This window comes from Prionailurus viverrinus, chromosome A1 (genome assembly GCF_022837055.1).
Source record: "Prionailurus viverrinus isolate Anna chromosome A1, UM_Priviv_1.0, whole genome shotgun sequence".
Taxonomy (NCBI): Eukaryota; Metazoa; Chordata; class Mammalia; order Carnivora; family Felidae; genus Prionailurus; species Prionailurus viverrinus.
In genome coordinates, this window is record NC_062561.1 from 197,388,362 (window position 1) to 197,406,909 (window position 18,548).

An 18,548-nucleotide genomic window follows, 5' to 3' on the forward strand; every position below is an offset into this window, starting at 1 on the left:
CACACAAGGTAAGTGGCAAGAATCCCATGAGAAAGAAGGAAATCAACATATTGGACAACTGAAAGCTCAAGGAGGGAATACATCAGGAACCCCACTATATAACAGAGGGAATTGAAGCTCAGAAAAAAGATAAAACAACTAACACTTATTATATACCTACTATGTTCCAGATACCCAGGGTACACAGAGGAATCAGACAATGAAGGCTCAAAGCTGGAATTCAACCTGAGATCAAAATTCAAGGAGACACACACTTATCTTATAACGAGGAAAAACATAAAAGGACCTGTTTACTGTCACAGGAAAACCTCTTTCAGTTTCTAGAAAGTAGCAGGCTAAGAGCTGTCACAAGAGCAGCAGGATAAAGACTCTGATTCCGGCTGGGCCCCTGCTCCTTTGCTACGGCAATAGGATCTTGGGTGCACAATGAGCATCCCTGTGACTTAGTTTACCCTTCTGTAGAATGGGGAGAATTCTGGTAGCTACTTCAGAGGGCTGTTGTGAGAATTAAAGTAGTTAATATGTGAAGTGTTTAGTAGAGGTGTGTAATGAAGCTATGTGACTGGTTGCTCTTCTGTGTGTTTGACACACACAGACACCAGCCTAGTTGTGTGGGAAGCTGGGGGTGGGGGGGGTGGGTGATGAGGCTGCCCATGCTGGGGTCTTGGGAATGGACTTGTCCTTGGTGCTTGGATCCCTTTGAGTCATGGAAGAAACTGACATGACTTCTGTTCCATGGTGTTTGCCAAGGGCTTACTGTGTCCAGGCCCACTGCTGGGGACTTCTCAAAGATGACAATAATGGTTATTATTCTTATTGTAGCTTACCATATGTATCAATCAGGGCTCAGCCAGAGAACCACAATCAGTAGGAGGAACACACCAAAAGATTTATTGCAAGCAATTGGCTTATACAATGGAAGGGGCTGGTTAGCAAGTTGGAAATCTGTATGGGATGGCTAACTTTATGTCAATTTATCTGGGCCCTGGAGGGCCTAGATACCTGGCCAAACATTATTCTGGGAACTTCCCTGAGGATGTTTTTGAATGAGATTAACATTTGTATCTGTAGACTGAGTAAAGCAGATTCCCCTCCCTAATGCGGGTGGATCTCATCTAAGCAGTTGAAGGGCTTGAAGAACAAAAAGGCAGACCGTCCTAGATGTAAGGGAGAATTCTTTCTGCCTGAATGCCTTTGAGCTGAGACATTGGCTTCTTCCTGCCATTGGACTTGAACTGAAACATTAGCTGTCCTGGACCTCAGGCCTTGGAACTACACCATCAGCTTGCCACCACACCACATATATACATAATCAATAGAATGTGTGTATACATACACACAAATACATTCCCTTGGTTCTGTTTTTCTGGAGAACCTTACCTCATACAGCTGTCAGGCCCAGGTGGAATCTCTTCTTCAGGGACACATAGGCTCTGCTCTGAAGGTCTTCTGCCTGATTCAGTTAAGGCCCATCCAGATTATCTAGGATAATCTCCCTCACCAAACATCAACCGGTTATGGACTACAGTTACACCTATAAGATACCTTCCCAGCAACAGCTAGGTTCGTGCCTGACTGGATAGCTGGGCACGGTAGCCTGGCCAAGCTGGCATACTAAATGGACCAACACAGCATGGGCCAAATGGGATGCCAAGCCCATGGCCACATGTCAGCTAATTGGTTTCTCTAACAGTCCCATGAGGAAGATTTTTTTTTTAACTTTTTTTCTAGAAGAAAGTGACTGGCCCGAGGTCACACCGTGGCGAGGGAAGGAGCTGACGTTTGAACCCAGGTTGCCCCCCCCCACATGCTGTTCACCACCCCCAGGTCCTGCATCCCTACCCGATCCTCCTCAGCCCTCACACAGCCAGCCCCCTGTGGTAGATTCTCCCCTCTGCTTTAGAAGCAGGTGGAGGCTCACAGAGGGCCGGTGGGCGTCCTGGTCGCTCAGCCAGGAAGTGGAGAGCTGTTTCACATCCGCTCAGATTCCCCTCCTCGCAACAGCCATCTTCTCGCCTCCCCTTACCTCAGCTGTCCGCCCCCAAAGGAAACCGCGGACCCTCTTTTCCTTTTTAATTGTATTGATTTATTTTTTATGTTTACTTATTTTTGAGAGAGACAGAGAGCGAGCAGGGGAGGGGCAGAGAGAGAGGGAGACACAGAATCGGAAATAGGATCCGGGCTCTGAGCGGTCAGCACAGAGCCCGACGCGGGGCTCGAACTCATGGAGCGTGAGATCATGACCTGAGCTGAAGTCGGACGCTTACCCGACTGAGCCACCCGGGTGCCCCAAAACGCTGACCTTCTGCCCCTGAACGCCCTGTGTCTCATGGACACCCTCTTCCTCCTGGCTTCAGCATTGTGCTGTGTAAGGAGGGGCAGGGCTCTTTTGGATTGGACATTGGAGGGCCTGCATGCCTTGGAGCACAGGGTGGGGCCCAGGGATGCCTGTCTCCAGGGAGCTCCTATTCTGGGGCTAGTCCCACCCCTGGGGATGTCCCAGGGCCATCCTGTGGGAGACACCCAGCCAGGACCACAGGCCCTCAAAGTATCTCTGTCACCAGCCTCAGGCTGGACAAGGCCTGAGTTGCCCAGTAGAACGTGCTTTCCTCGGGAAACCAGAGCGTCTTCTGAGACACCAGGCCCCCGAAGAGTCCTGGCTTAGCCAAGACTGTGGTCAGTGCTGGCCATAGTCTGGCCTGCACACCCCTTCCTGTGGGGGCCTCAGTGCCAGGGAGGCGGCCCTGCGAACAATGCCCTGCTCTGTTCCTGGCGTGGGAGGGGATGGTTAGTTTAGCCGCACCTCACCCCAGCGGGGGATCCAATGCTCCCCTGCTCACCTCCACTAACTGGAGCCTTCAGGCCCCGGAGGAAACACAGACACCCCACACTTAGCACCCTCCCAACTCCCAGACAGGCCACGACTCAGAGGTCAGGAGTTAGAGCCAAAATGCCTTTAGAGGTCCTAGGTCCCACGATCTAGGGATGGCATCTCAGCAGAGCCAGCCACGGCCACCCAAAACCCCACCCCAACCAATGTGGCTCCATCTTTGCTCAGACCCTTTGATCAGGCCTCAGGCCTCATCTGGTGAATGAGAAGGGCTCAGAGAAGCTAAGCAGCTGCCTCTGCAGCTAGGAAGCAGCAGAAATGGAACTCAGACCCAGGTCTGTGAGTCTCCAGAGCCTGTGGTCTTAATCACTGTACCAAACCGTCCTTTTGAAATCCTGAAGTGACCATGAGTCCCAGGGCGCAGGGTACCCTGCACAGACCTCAGCACGCGGACACACATATGCGCGCACACACACGCACACCTTCCTTAGCGCCCAACCCTGCCAAAGAGAGTCTTGGAAAGCCTCGGGGCCCAGTCCCCCACCGCTCACATGGAGGGGGCCTCTGAGCCTCCCAAGTCCCCAGTCTGGGTCCAGGAGTCAGGGTCCCCTTGGTGGCTACACAGGTGGAGGAGGAGGCCAGTCCTGCCCTGGAGCTCCCCTCAGCCCTGCAGGCCTGCAGGTCAGCTGGACCTCCTCCCCCAATCCTCCCAGGGCCCACAGGCCCCGGGCCAGGCTTGGCTTCCGGAGCTGCCGCCACCTTGGCCGGCTACACCACACATGGTTTCAATCAGCAGCCTGCGGGATGAATGGTGCCTTGTGAGAGCTCCACGGGGCTCACCTCGCACACAACAGCCAGGTGGGGCACCGTTGGGGAGGCAGGAGTGCAAGGGGACGTCAGGTGGGGGACAAGTCGGGGGTGCAGGACAGCACAGAGGGAGGAGCCAGGACCTTGTGGTCAGACGGGGTGAGGTCCCAGCCCGGCCACCCACAACTCGCCAGACATCTCTAGGCCTCGACTCAGGTCTCCGGGTAAAGGGGAGCAACGAGCCCCATCAGGGAGTTGTGAGCATTCAGGGAGATGATGCCCAGCACGCCGTGAGGGGCTGGCACACAATAGGTGCTCTGTACCTGGCGTCCCACCTGTCAGGGAACCGGGAGCAGGAGGCTCACAAACTCGATTTAATGGGGAAGGGAGAGGAGGCGACTTCATTTGTGAAGGGGGGAGGCTGCCATCAGCTGCTTCCGCCAGCCGCCTCCACACGGCCAAGGGGCCTCCCACAGGGAGCTCTAGAAGCAGGCCCCAGGTCCGTGAAGAGGGGAGATGCCGCACCCCAGCCCTGTTGGAGAGGAGAGCTTGAGGGTAGCCGGCACAAGTCATAAGTAATGTTTACTGAGTACTGAGTGGAGGCTGCCCTCCGTGCCTCCTTCTGTAGATGTTTCCATTTTACACACAATAAAACTATGACTCAGAAGGAGAAGGTGACCAGGCTACAGCCACACAGCTGGCGAGACGCAGAGCTGGGATGTGAGACCGTGCGATGGGTGGCCGGCACAGGGCACCCCCCCACCCACCACCAACGGAGATGAGAGCTCATTTTCTGAGGGTCTCTCGTGGACAGGGCGGGTGGGGGCCGTGCTTCCTGGCGTCCCCGCTCAGCCTCTTTTCCCGTCCACAGAGCTTCCAGTGACCCAGTCTGGGGTGCGCAATGACCCACGTCCTCTGCCCTGCCTCCCGCCCACCACCAGGCAGAGTCCGGTGCGGAGTGGAGGCCTCTGGGCATCTGAGAATAGAGAGGTTGGAGGGAGGCAGGGGCAAAAAAAACCTCATCATGTTTCTTTGCGCTGAACCGGTATGCGGGTCCTGTCAGCACTGGGATAACAGGCAGACCCCTTACCCCGTGGACAAGGCCCCGTGGACCCCACAAAAGCCTCAAGCTTCATCACCCCTCCTTCCTCACCACCCCGCCGCCTCCACTCTCCAGGCTAAGACCCTTCGGATGCTGGCAGCCCGTGGCTATCCAGCCCTCTCCTCCAGGCTTTGCCCAGAATTTCACCTGCCTGGAACCCTCTCCTGCCCCACCCTGGCTAGCCAGTCCCCCAAATCCCAGCCAACCGAGCACTCTGTGCACGAGGATGCCCGATCTACCGCACCGGGCTCCAGGGCATCCCCTCAGGTGTTTCTGGGAGCAGAGCCCTGGGTCCTTGTGGACCTCCTGTGGGATTGGCCCCAAATTCAGAATCTAATCTAGATCTGCAGGGGAAGGAAATGAATCCCCTCTGTTGGAGATGGGATGCCACCTTTTCAGACTGGTTTTCTCTTATCCTTTTCTTTTATTTATTATTTTGAGAGAGAGTCAGGGAGAGAGAGAGTACATGCGCAAGTTGGGGAGGGGCAGAGAGAGAGGGAGGGAGAGAAAGAGACTCCCAAGCTGGCTCTGCAGGGCTGAGCCCGATGCAGGGCTGGATGGAACCCACAAACTGCGAGATCATGACCCGACTTGAGCCAAAGTCAGATGCTCAACCCACTGAGCCACCCAGGCGCCCCTCTTATTCCTTTTCTGACTCAGCCATCTATGGAGTCAAGCGGGCTGCCCTCCTGTGGAGACAAGGGGGTCATTTGCTGAGCAGTTCATTTCTAGCTCTCAGCCCTTTAGTGGTTCCCTGCGCTCCACTGAGAAACCATTTCAGGAGCACAGTTTAAAGAGCAAGACTTTCCTGCTGCTTTCTGTATGGACAGAATATCCATCTCAAGTAGCACCAGCTCAGCCAGAAGCTGGGTGTGCACAGCTCACCGGGTGCCCCCTGGCCACCCTGATGCCCTTGCCCTCTGGTGTGATGGGTCAGTAAGGGCCATTAGAGAAAGCAGCCTCGTAGAAATAACTATGGACAGTCTTCAAGGGTTAAGCCGCATAAATATTCAGCGTGGCTTTGTTTATGGTACTAAAAATCTAACACAATGCACATATTCAGCCATCAAATACAGTATGGTACATTCACAAACTGAACCCCATAAGGAGGAATTTTTAATGACACCAGAAGATCGTCATAATTTATCACTAAGAGAAAAAACCAGCAGATTATGAAACATTAATGTGGGAAGAGGGAAACCAGCCTATGGGCAGATATGTAAAAGCAGTGGGGGAGGGGGGGCACCCGGGTGGCTCAGTTGGGTGAGCATCCGACTCTTGATTTCGGCTCAGGTCACAATCTCAGGGTTTGTGAGTTCGAGCTCCGCATTGGGCTCTGCACTGGCAGTGTGGAGCCTTCTTGGGATTCTCTGTCTCCCGCTCTCTCTGCCCCTCCTCCACTCGCTCACTCTCTCTCAAAAATAAGTAACCATTAAAAAAAGAAGAAGAAGTAGGGTTGTAGGGTAGGTGTATAGACTTGGAAGCTAGAAAGCCTGGGTCCAAGGGCAGACTTGGCACACTAGAGCCAGGAGACAATGGACAAGTCTCCAAACCTAAACGCTAGACTTGCATCATCTATCAAATAGGAAGGACTCTGGTCCTGTGACGTCTCAGGCACTTAGCACAGTGAGACTAGCACAGACCAAGCATCCAATAAACATTGCAGCTTTTATGATTGTATACACCAAAATGTGGGCAGTACTTGCTGTGTGGAGTGATTTCAATTGTCTTAGGATTGGCTGATTTGTATTTTTAAAACTTTCTGAAACAAATGTGAATTCCTTGTATTAATTTCAAACATAGAAACAAGCACGACCCGCACAAGGAAGCAGCTGGTTTCCCACCAGCGTGTTGCTGAGGACGTCACTCCCGACGATGCAGATGCACCGATGAGATTTTTCTGGGAGAAACTGATCTGCTTTTGGTGTCAGGTTTCTCTGAACACCCCGGCTGCCTGGAGGCTTCGAGCCACAGCGGGGTGCCTAACCTCAATGTCCAGTGAGGGGGGATCATTGAAATACACTGTGACCCAACGATACAGCGTGTGGAGGACAATGTGTGAAGGAGTCCCACCAAAGAGTTAGAAGCGTGACCCCACCGACCAGACCAAGAGGACACATGCTTCAGATTCTGTTTACTTCCCTGGTGCTTGCAATTCTTTCAAACAATCTCGTATCACAATAAAAAAATGGAAATGACATGATCGGCTACAGTAGAGAAACGCTTAATAACACGTAAAAATGTGGACAACTTGTTACGGTTAAGAAGAGGTTTGAGAAACAGAATGCCAGTGTTTTCTCATTTCTACAAAAACAACTTTACACGTCCGACAGAAGGGCAAAGTCCTGAAACGTGAACTGTGGTTTTCCCGAGTGGTGGGACACATTTTCATTTTCTCATTTGTCTGTATGTTTTCAGTTTTCCACAATTGACATCTATAACTTTAGTGATTTAAAAAAAAAAAGGGGGGTACTTTCTTAAAAGGAAAGATTTGGCCCAAGATTTGGCCCGAATTTGTAGCCTTTGTCTTGCCTCCACTTTCTCCCCTCCCCCACAGGCCTGTTTTCTCACCTGATTTTAATCGGCGCCATCGTGCTGTCCTTTCCGTGTCCCTGAAAAACGCCCGAAATCCTTGTGGGAGCAAGGCGAGGCAGAAGCCAGGGCCCAGGTCCAGCCCGCTGCTCCCCATCAGTGGTCCCCCGGCACCCCACGCCGCCTCCTGGAGTACTGTTCTAATTAGCGGGGACGCTAAGCAGACCCAAAGGCGGAACTATAAACACCAGAGGCAAAGACCCATAAACAGCTGGGTAACTGACTCCAGCTTGTGCAGATGGGCCTGGCCCTCCTTCACACTAACGGCTGGGTGGGGGCTGGGCTAGCCATTGAGGACGTGCCTCCGCCTCCCCTCCTTAGACCACAAGCTGCTATGAGCCAGGCAGTTAGAATATTGGTGCGTTAGTCTTAGGTGAGCTTATATCCACATGGGCAGGGGGTTTGGGGACCAAGGATCTTCAAGGTCCCCTGAGCCCCATTACCTGCCCCGGGGCCTCAACTTACCTATCTGTAAAATGGGGAAGAGAGGAACTAAGAGACTAAATGGGCCTTCTTAGCTCTACCACATCATGCCTAAATGTATATACTGGAACTAAATGCCTATGATATACCTAACTAATATAATAAAAATATATACCATGTGATAATATAAACATATGCTACAATAAAATTATCTGCACTGTAACCTAAACATCATATTATATATTATTGCATCATACTCTTCAATCTTGTATTTCTGTTTTTTTTAATGACCATCTATGGATATCTGTGATCAGAGAGTATAGAGAGGCAAGCCAGGAAGACTTCCTGTATGAAGAGAGATTTAAGGGCTGTGGATTTGACAGGCAGGAAAAACAAGCCTCCAAAAAAGTCATAATGGAGGGGAAGGGAGAGTCTTGAAAGAGAAGAGATTTACGGTACTTTTGTGACATCATCTGGGGCAGGGATGGATCCATGCCTATCTCCTACCCTAGAAGCACACAGCCTGGGGCTGTAGAGAGCAGGAAGAAAATATGCTGGATGGAAATGACCAAGACTTGCTGGTTGTGAGAAATAAGCCCACCGCCCCAATCAATGGGGGGACACGGAGCCTCGGAGCACAGTGAAGCGAGGCTTCAATGAACGTTCCTTTAAGAGCAGGTGTCTGACGAAGAAGCACACTCGGTGGTTACAGCAGGCAATTTATCTCCTAGCGTGCAAGTCCCTCCCCTGATTCCTCATTGGCTGAGCACTACAGAGGTTACAGCCTTACCGGAAGTGGCTTATGCCCATGTAAGGCAACAAGTAGTCTGATGGGAACAAATGAACATTCCTTGAGGTGATGCGAAGACTTCAGTTCTTTGGTGCATGCTCATTGCAAAGCCTGCAAAAAATAACCCCTCGAAATGGAGAGGGGAAGAAGAACCAGGAAATGAAGTGTCTAAGGCTTTGGGGCTCCATTGTGTGTGTGTGTGTGTGTGTGTGTGATCGGCTGCGGGCAGGGGCGGGGGGGCATTCATGCATATTTCCAATAGGTTGTAAACCTGTTGGTAATCAGCACAGTTTTTATTTGGTATTTCTGAAAATGAATCATCTCACTTCTCACACCGGCCTCTGATGATACGACAGAACCCCAGGGGAACTTGGTAGAGCACAGATTCCTGGCCTCTTCCCAGAGTTCCTGAATCAGAATCTGGAGCAGCAGGGCCAGGTGTTTGAATTTCAGGAACCGCTCGGTTGATGCTGAGGCAGGAAGTGTCCCTGTCTGGCACAGGTGGATGTTTGGGAACCAACGGTCCAGAGTTCCTAGTGGCTGGGGACCGAATGTGGGGTAGAGGTAGATTCTACCCTGCTCCGTGCCTGAGCTTGCACAATAGAGCCCCGTGGGCTTCAGGCTGTGGGGCCTCACAGACCAACGACTCCAGCTGTGTGATCCTGGCAGAGCTACTTAACCTTCCTGAACCTCAGATTCCTCATCTATATAATGGGGATGATGCTAATACTTACCTCCGAGGGCTGTTGCGAGGGTTAAAAGAGGTAGTCCTTAACAAGCAGAGGGCCTGCCTGACACACTGAGAAATGCTTTGTAGTATTCACATAATTTATTGATGTTATTATTTATAATATTATTACCCCACCTCCGTTAACCACCAGCCCAGCCTTTGGTGGAGACTTTCCCACACTCTAGCTGTGAGAAGCTGGGGTGAGACTGCCCCTAGGTGGACACAGTCTAGACTGCACCGGATAAACCACCCACTAGAGGGTGAGTCAAACTACAAACTCCATTTCTCCCCCCTTATCTGTAAGTACTTCGGCGTGAACTTCTTGAGAAAAATTACAGACTCTTAACAATAATTAAAATTAGGAAATTTAATACTGATACAATACTACTATCCAATCCACACAGTTCATGTTCACGTTTTGCCACTTGTCCCTATAGGGTCCTTTATAGCTAATTGTTTCCTGGTCTGGGGCCCCTCCAGGGTCACCCATGACATGCGATTGCCAGGTGTCTTTAGTTTCCTTTCATTCTGAACCATTTCTCAGCCTTTATCTTTCACGACCATGACATTTTTAGAGGTCAGGCCAGTTATTTTGCAAATCGTCTCTCAACAGAGATGTATCTGCTGGCTAGATCCGTGTTATGCTTTTGTCAGAAATCTCACAGGTGTTCAGCTGCCTCCGTCTCATACCGTGTCGGGTTGTCCAGGACTGCTGATGTGGGCTCTAACCCCCCCATATGTTAGCATGTGGGCGCTGGGCTCCGAGGGCCAGAGACTGTCGGCAAGTCTCACAGCTGGTCAGGATCCTCCGCTCAGGATCTTGACGGGTGCTCAGGATAGCTGTGGCAAAGCGAGAACTTCCCCCCACTGCCTGGGGCTCTGATGGGGGCCGAACGGCGAACTGCTGGGTCAAGGCCAGCTGTGTGGCCTTCATGGCATCATCCTTACAAGCCCCCTTTCTATGAACCCATTTTCATTCCAAAAATGATACACAAATATCCTATCTTTATATTTTTAATTTATTTATTTTGAGAGAGCAAAAGAGCATGTGCACTGGAAAGGGAAGAGAGAGGGAGAGAGAGAGAATCCCAAGCAGGCTCCAGTCCCAGGAAAAACATACACTATGTAGCATTCTTTCCAAAAATGGTCACACTATAGGCCAGTCTCATAGAAATTTTCCTGGCAGGACTTGAAGACGGAGCTAATTATTTTCAACTGCATCATCACGTTCCAGCCTGTGGCGACACTAGGCTACTTAGCTGATCCCCTGTGGATGGACACCTAGGTTGTTTCCAGTATTTTACGATTAGGAAACACACTGCTCTATGCACATGACCCAGGGCTTCACTGAGGGAAATGCCTACTTTGGGGAGCCTAGACTGTATCAGATTCCCTGGACTCTTCCTCAATTAGGGGAGGAGAGTCTAATATGCCTTTATTCACCCAACCTATTGGAAATGCAGAATCTTGAGGGGTGCCTGGGTGGCTCCATTGGCTGAGTGTCCAACTCATGATTTCGGCTCAGGTCATGATCCCAGGGTCATGGGATCGAGCCCTGCATTGGGCTCCGTGCTGAGCATGGAGCCTGCTTAAGATTCTCTCTCTCTCTGTCTCTCTGTCTCTCTGTCTCTCTCTCCCTCTGCCCCTCTCCCCAACTCATGCTCTCTCTCCATATATATAAAATGAAAAAAATAAATAATAAAGAAATGCAGCATCTTGGGGCCTCTGAGAGCAGCTGGGTTGGATTTTCACAATGTGTTTCAAGGAGTTTTAGGGTTCCAAGATAGTATGGGGGACAGAGAGGAGGAATTAGCTGGTGAGAGTCTGGACCCTGACCCCACTCCAACCGGAGCACCCCTGCCTTTACCTGGTTTCCAATTTTCTCTTTTAAAAATTAGTATTAGCTATTTTAAAATTCAAAAACCTCTGATGCAGCCTGACCCCCTTAACTGGCACAGGACTCCTTTCTGTAGCATACCTTCTGGAACTGCTCCCATTAGTGCGGCCTCCAGCCACAAACTGTTGGTGACACCACACGACCTGTACCGAGCTCCCAGCTGACAAACTTCAAGGGTCCCTGCAGGTGCTGCCCTCGTGCCCAGAGGCTGGCATTTTGTTATGTTCCCAGGTGTGCCCTTGTTCGCCCCTCGACAGCCGTCCACGTTCCAGTGGACCTTCTCTGGCTCGCACTCAGTGGCCTGGTTCAGTGTTCTCGAATCTTCCTGTGTATCAGGGGGTTAAAATGCACTTCGCTGGGTCCCACTCCCAAAGGTTCTGAAAGAGTGGATTTTGGGGTGCCCGGGAATGTACATTGTTTTAAAGCTTCGCAGGGGGATCTGAGGGAGCAGGTCCAGAGCCCTGTGTTGTAGACGGTGGGCCGGGGCCTCTGTCAAGCTTGGCCCTCAATCAGGCTGGGAAGGCTAGACAATCATGTGTTTTAACCACAGTTTGGTTGCTCAGACAGTGGGACTCTCCAAATTAATTAGAATCCACAGGACTCATCGATCAAAGCCAGGGGTGCCTCAGGGTGCTGGAGGTTACAATGCAGATGGCTGGGCCCCACTCCACATCTGCCAGAGATGTGCCACTTCTCGGGAAGTGTGGCCTGGGGATCTGCATTTTAAGCCGGTTCTCCAGGAACAGCCAGTGAGCCCAACTTCCTCCATATCCCTCAGAGATGAGGGAAACAGCATCAAAGAGTAAAATGCCTTCTCCCGCCCCCCCCCCCCCCCCCGTCACCATCCACAGGGTGGCCACACTGGCTGTGGTGCAGACCCCCTGGATCTCCACCCCTCCCCTGCAGGCCTTTCAAAAAGTTCAGAGAGACAAGACAGACATGACCAGTGCATACAAATAGAACCCCACTTTATTAGCAGTTAGTTCGAGATTGTACATTAATGGAGGAAGGTTCCCACTTTTAACACAACCCAAAACGGCTGGTTCGAGAGCCCTGATCGGGTGAGCTGGGTAGCATCCCCTCTCCCCCCTCTCCCCACCCCACACAAGGGAAGGAAACCTCTGTCTGCTCCCCTAGTGTGCCCCCCACCCTCTCCAGTCAGCCCTCTCCTCTCCCCAGGAAATGACATGAATTTCATGCACAAATTACAAAAGGAGCCCTCTTGCTTATAATAAAAGCTAGCACAGTCATAGAAAACCCTCTCCTCCTTCATTCTCCTCAAGGGCCAGAGAGAGGAAGGAAAGAGGGAGGGATGAACTCATTAGGATAAAACACAGCCAGAGTCTCCCCAGGCCCTTGACGATGACCCTTCACAAAGCCCATGCCCGTTCCCTGTGGGAACTAAAAACATCTCTGGCTGTCAGAGCTGGCAAGGGCAAGCCCTGGGGGGGGGGGGGGGGGGGGGCGGGGGGGGGGCAGGTAGCCACCCCGGGGCTGCAAACCAGGCACCCAGCATTGCCTTGAGGGCGGGGGCCTGGGCCCTCCACCCTCACTTCACCTAGAGCAGACCCGCTTCCTTCTTTGACATTTGAAAACCCCTGCTTTAGCCCCATCTGCTCATGCTACAAGTGGAGAAATTGAGGCCCTGGGAGGAAAACTGTCACGCAGCTACTAAATGTACCCAGTTGGGACGAAATTTCACATCTCCTGCCTCCAGCCCAGTGCTCTTCTCCTCACACCACAGCTTGGGGGAGGCAGTTCCCCAGCTAGGCCCTTCCCTGGTGCATCCCAGGGGCCTGGCTCTGCTCCAGTGCACACAGACCATGGGCCTCCGGGAAGTAAAAACCAGGAGGCCACAAAACAGAGAAAGAGGGAGACAGAGAGAGAGAGAGAGAGAGGCTCTATTTGGTGCCGTGTGGTCCATCGCCAGGATCAGAGCGGGTAGCCCAGGGTTTTCTGAGCCAGAGGCATCTCCTTCCCAGAGGGCCCAGCCTCCTCCCCCTAGGGGGCACCCAGGGCCAGCTGCAACGGCCACCCCCTTGCCCTCCCCTGAGCTCCTGGAACCCCATCCAGCCCTTCTGCCGGTTTGGCACTTGGTACAGGTGACGGCAGAGGGGCATCTCAGGCCGGGATGAAGTTGTCGAGTCAGCACAAAAGGCAAAAATCCATACGGCCTGAATTCCCCTTGACAAGACAGGGGCTGGAGGAACATATTCTATGACACCATGAAGAAATGATCAGACAGACCCAGCATGTGGGACTCGGACAGGACAGCAGGCCTGCTCTCCTCAGAAATAACGTCATTTAAAAAAATCAAAGTGAGCGGAGAGAGGATTTTTCAGCATTTCAAGAGACTGAGCGACAACCACAGTTATAAGGTACCATATATGCACCTTGACAGGATCCTGATTCCCAAACCAGGTATGAGTTACCTGGGGGACAAGTGAATATAGACTGAACAGCGGATGTTCTTAGGAAATCACTGCGGTCTTGGGTGTGCTACAGGCCAATTATGGAGGACAACGTCCTAACTCTTCGGGGACCCAGGCGGAAGCGTTTTGGTAAAGTCTCATGATATTTGCAGCAACTTACTTTTAAACTAATTCAGAAAAAAAATATACACGCACAGAGAGCGAGAGAGAGAGAAAACAAATGCGACAACGTGTTCATTTGAAATCTAGATGGAGGGTACTGGGTGTTCAAAATAAAAGAATTGGTAAAACATGTTTTCACTTGCTCCTTTACCAACAAACCCATGGGGGACCCCTCCCCACTGAGACCACCAATCTCTGGGGGGGGGTCAGCCTAGTTTTCCTCCACTGGAAACAGACCACTGCTCCCTCATCTGGGCCCCGGAGGTGCTGGCCCTCCGACGCACAGGCTTGGAAGAGGCCCATCTTTAAACTTCAGGCTCACCCTCTGAGCACAAGACGCCTGCACTACGGGCGGCTCTAGAACTCCAGGTGACTCAGGCAGCTGCAGGTGACCATGACACCTGTGCCCTCCCCCAGCAAAGGCTCGTGGAAAAGATGGCAGAATGGATGGTGGAGTCAGCTACATGACTTAAGCTATTTCTCTTTCTCCCTCTCTCTCTCTCTCTTTTATTTTTTGGCCAAACACAATGAATTAGCGAACATTAAAGATGCTGCGATGCTGTACCCATTTGCACCTCTCGTGTGGAGGATCTGTGTGCGCAGTAGCTGAGAGCCCCTAGAGGGATTTATCTGTCCCCCTCCCCAATATCCACAGGTCCTGGCAGTGGGTCCACAAGAAAGATTCATCAGTGGGAAAGGAAGTCGCAGTGACCAGACAGACCTAGAACATGGGGCAGGTCAAGTCCCTAGCCTCCCAGAAGGGCCTGGACAAAATGCTCCAATATTTCCTCTGCTCCCACAGGGTCCCACAGGGTCTCAAAACTGCCCGCTCCTTCCTGGAGCCAGAGGCGGAGAGAAATGGAGCGCCCTCCAGGCCTTCTGAGCTCCCGGAGGTGGGAGCAGGCGTCCAGACACAGAGGGTACATTTCAACAGGTGGGAGCTGCAAGCTCTTCACAGGCCACGGAGCTCGAAGGTGGGGGACGATGCTGGGGTCTGCACTACGGAAGACCCCGTCCTGCGAGTCTGGGCCGTGGCACCAGCAAGCGTTCACGGGCGTCAAGCAGGCACGCCACCCTGTCCTCAGACACTCTGTTCCTCATCCCCGGCGGGGTCGACACTGCCCAGGGTTCCCAGGCTCAAAGGCCCCGAGGAGAAGCATGATGGGAAGGCTTCTCTCACAGGACAGTGGACCCACACGCAGCTGTTCTGCTGAGTATCCACCCAGGGAAGAACTTGAAAAGAGGGGACGGGTTCAGAGCTCAGCCAGACCCGGCCCCCCGCACACTGGGGAAGGACCTCTTGGGGAGAGCAAGGCAGGACTGCAAATGCAGATCAGGAACTGAGAAGGCTCAAAGGCACCCTGGCTGGGAAGGAGTGGTTTGTCCCCTATCCTGGAATGACCACGGGTGTGACTGAGGGAGGGACAGGAACCTGGCACAGAGTAGGGTCCCAAGGATGGGCTCAGAGGCAGTGTGGCATTGGAAGAAGAGCACTGGACCCAGAATCAGGAGCCTCAGATTCAGTTCTCAGCTCCGCGTGCACCCAGTTCTGAGACATCAGCCAAGGAGGCCGCCTCCCCTTTCTGGACCTGTTTCCATACCCGTCAAAGGACCCTTCCAGCCCCAAGATGCTAGAGTCTTCCGAACAGGACGAGGCTCTCCAGAAAGGGATTCCTGGAGGTGGGCTGGAAGCTAACCTGGCAGTGGGAGGGGCTGGGGACAGGCGCCCAGCCTTCGTCACTTCACATTGTTAAAGAAGGGGGTAGGAGCAGACCCTAACCAGAAAACAGCCCCGAGATCCCATGGTCTGTGGCGGGGGAGGGGGGCCTGGAGACAGTTCAGTGGGTCCCAGCGGGCAGTCCGGCTCCTAGGGCAGCTCCCAACCTAGCACCATATGAGGGGGAGGGGACAGGCTGGCCTTCGGCCCCCCAGCCTCCCGCCCCAGCCCTGCTGTTGCCTTTGGCCAGAATTCCTCCAGGGTCACTGTGCTTCACGAAGCCAGGTTTCCTGGAGGGAGTAGGTCTCTCCTGTTCATCTCACCACCTCAGTTCACCCGCGGTAGCCCCAGGACAACCGCGACACTTGGGGAAGGAACAGAGACCTCTCCAAGGGACACCTCCAAACTGTCTCCTGGAGGCCCGGACATATGAAGACACACGCCCTCCTCCATCCTACTATCCCATTCTCTAGCACTGAGATGTGACACTGGGGCTTGCCACCATTTTGTATGACTGAATTAAAAATAAACCCAACCAAAAAAAATAGAATATATATATATACACATTATATATATATATATATATATATATATATATATATAACACAGTGCGACCCCAGCACCCAGGGTATAAACTCTGGCACCAAGAAAAAAACAAAATATTAAAATACTTTAGCTTCTTAGTATCTGGGAGGGGGTTAAGGGGGTCTCTAGGAGCCCTTGGCCACAGGTAGCTGGGGCAAAGCCATGGACAGCAGTCTCACCCACTCTGCCCAGTGTCTGCCAGGGGCCAAGGTTGGGTGGGCGTGGGGACAGCATATGTACATTGGGACATGTATACTGGCAGACTCCTGAACCGCCTCAGTCTTTTACCACAGGAAACACCACACGTCATATCCCAGGGTGAGGAACAGGGGTAGGGAGGCCTGGGTCTCTGGGTCCAAATGGCATGGCGGTGCCCTGGGGTCCTGAAGAAGGCCCCAAGGACTGGGTGGATACTGTAGGAATCAGTGATCCTTTACCCAAAAGGGAAGGTGAGATGAGAAAGTATTAACCAGAATGTGTGAGGAGGTCCAGAGTTCTCTTGAGGTGGCCACCCCCACATCCAGCCTAGTGACTCTGGGTCCCCCGCTGACCCCTCTGAAGTGCCTGGCTCAAAACAGTCAGGGAAGCATCCAGTCTCTCTCCCTGGTTTGGCAAAAGGCCCAGCTGGGCTCTTCTCCCTATTGTCTGGAGGACGGGGAAAATAGGGCAGCTAATACTGAGGGGACACCCTGCCCGGGGCAGGGAGTGATGGGATGACGGGGAGGGTGTGGTTGGTAGAACACAGTGAGGGACAGAAAAGAGTCTCACGGACTCCCTCCTACCAGGAAGTGGCCTCCCCCCAACAGGAAGTGGCCTCCCCATGGAAGGCTGTGAACGGAACGGACCCCTGGTGGCTAAGGAGGTCCTGTAGGCCACAGACCCGGCACTGGATGCTCTCAAGTGCCTGCGGACCTGCCTGGGCTCTTCTCCTGGCCCTGCCTGGGCCTCAGCTGAGTATTGCTCATAAGTGCTTGGCCAGCCCAGGCCCAGCTCCCCACTCTGCAGGTCAGTCTGGCTCAGCATGCGGCAGGCCGTCCAGGCCATCGCAAACGTTCAGTGTGGCTGAGGTGGCCGTGGCTACCTGGTGTTCTGGAGGTCCTCCCGCAGCCAGGTGGGCAGTGTCTGGCCCATCTTGTACAGCAGCTTAGAAAGCTCGATGTTGTGGTCCCGATAATAGTCTTTCAGGAAGGCGCGGGACTGGAACGGGAAGGAGAGTTCAGATCTCAGTGACGCGCTGATTCAAGAGGGATCCCTCCCCACCACTCTGTCCGCGTCCACCCGTACACCTTTCATTCACAGTCTTTCTGAAAATGGTAGCTTCCAAGGGAAAACTCCTATAGGGCAGGGCGCCAAAATACAATTACACAAGGTAAAAGTTCTCGTGATAGGGAGAAAAGAGAGAATTAATTAAAACCGGGGCAACTGAGAGTCACAGCGTGCAACCTCTCCCCTGCATCCTTTGGACACTCTCCTGCAAGAATAGGGATTCCTCTATGCCCAGGTCCGGTGTCACCCCCGTCCTCACAGGCCCAACCCCAGAGCCCCTCCCCTCCCTTACCCCTCCCCCCGCCCCATCAGCTTCCTGTGGCATCTCCGTGTTCTGAATTCCCACAGTACTTGTGTGCAGCTCCCCTGCTGCGTGAAGCACTTGCTGGCCTGCATCTTATTGGTGTGTGTAACTAGTCTCCCTCCTAGACTAGGAGTCCCTTGAAGGCAAAGCACGTGTCTGAATCATCCTCAAAGCCCACAGCACTCAGCCCTTGGCAGAAGGTAATAAATACTCACTTGACTAAGCCATTCCTGACCCACCATGTCCTAGCTTCTATTTCCTCCTTTTAAGAACATCATCCAAGGGGCACCTGGGGGGCTCAGTCGGTTAAGCATCTGATTCTTCATTTTGGCTCAGGTTATGATCTCACGATTTGTGGGACCGAGCCCCGCGTCGGGCCCTAGGCTGACAGTGTGGAGCCTGCTTGGGACACTTTCTCTCCTCTCTCTCTCTGGCCCTCTCCCCGCTCTCTCACTCAAAATAAATAAATACATACATACATACATACATACATACATACATACATAAATACATAAATAAATAAATACATACATACATACATACATACATACATACATACATAAATCACCATCCAAGAAATGCCAAGGCCATTAAGACGCTGAGCACATGGCAGAGCGCCTGGGTGGCTCAGTCGGTTGAGCATCCGACTTTGGCTCAGGTCGTGATCTCACAGTTCATGAGGTCAAGTCCTGCATTGGGCTCTGTGCTGACAGCTCAGAGCCTGGAGCCTGCTTCGGATTCTGTCTCCCTCTCTCTCTCTGTCCCTCCCCCACTCACACTCTGTCTCCCTCTCTCAAAAACAAAGTAATAAACATTAAAAATTAAAAAAAGGTGCTGAGTGCACGGTAAAGGGAAGAGGGGATCCCCGCCAGTCAGGGGGACCCCCTCCGGTTGTCCAGCTGCCACAGGCA

The 18,548-nt window shown here is 52.6% G+C and overlaps 1 protein-coding gene across 4 annotated transcripts in view; it reads right to left on the reverse strand.

Annotated features, from left to right (window-relative positions):
- Positions 1–12,122: 12,122 nt before the first annotated feature.
- NDST1 (N-deacetylase and N-sulfotransferase 1) overlaps positions 12,123–18,548 on the reverse strand; it is a 62,776-nt gene continuing 56,350 nt past the window's right edge. For all 4 annotated transcript variants that reach the window (XM_047859013.1, XM_047859022.1, XM_047859028.1 and 1 more), the window contains exon 15: positions 12,123–17,264. In XM_047859013.1, coding sequence (XP_047714969.1) covers positions 17,145–17,264 — 120 coding nt within the window. In that variant the 3' untranslated portion in view covers positions 12,123–17,144. The remainder of the gene's footprint in view (positions 17,265–18,548) is intronic.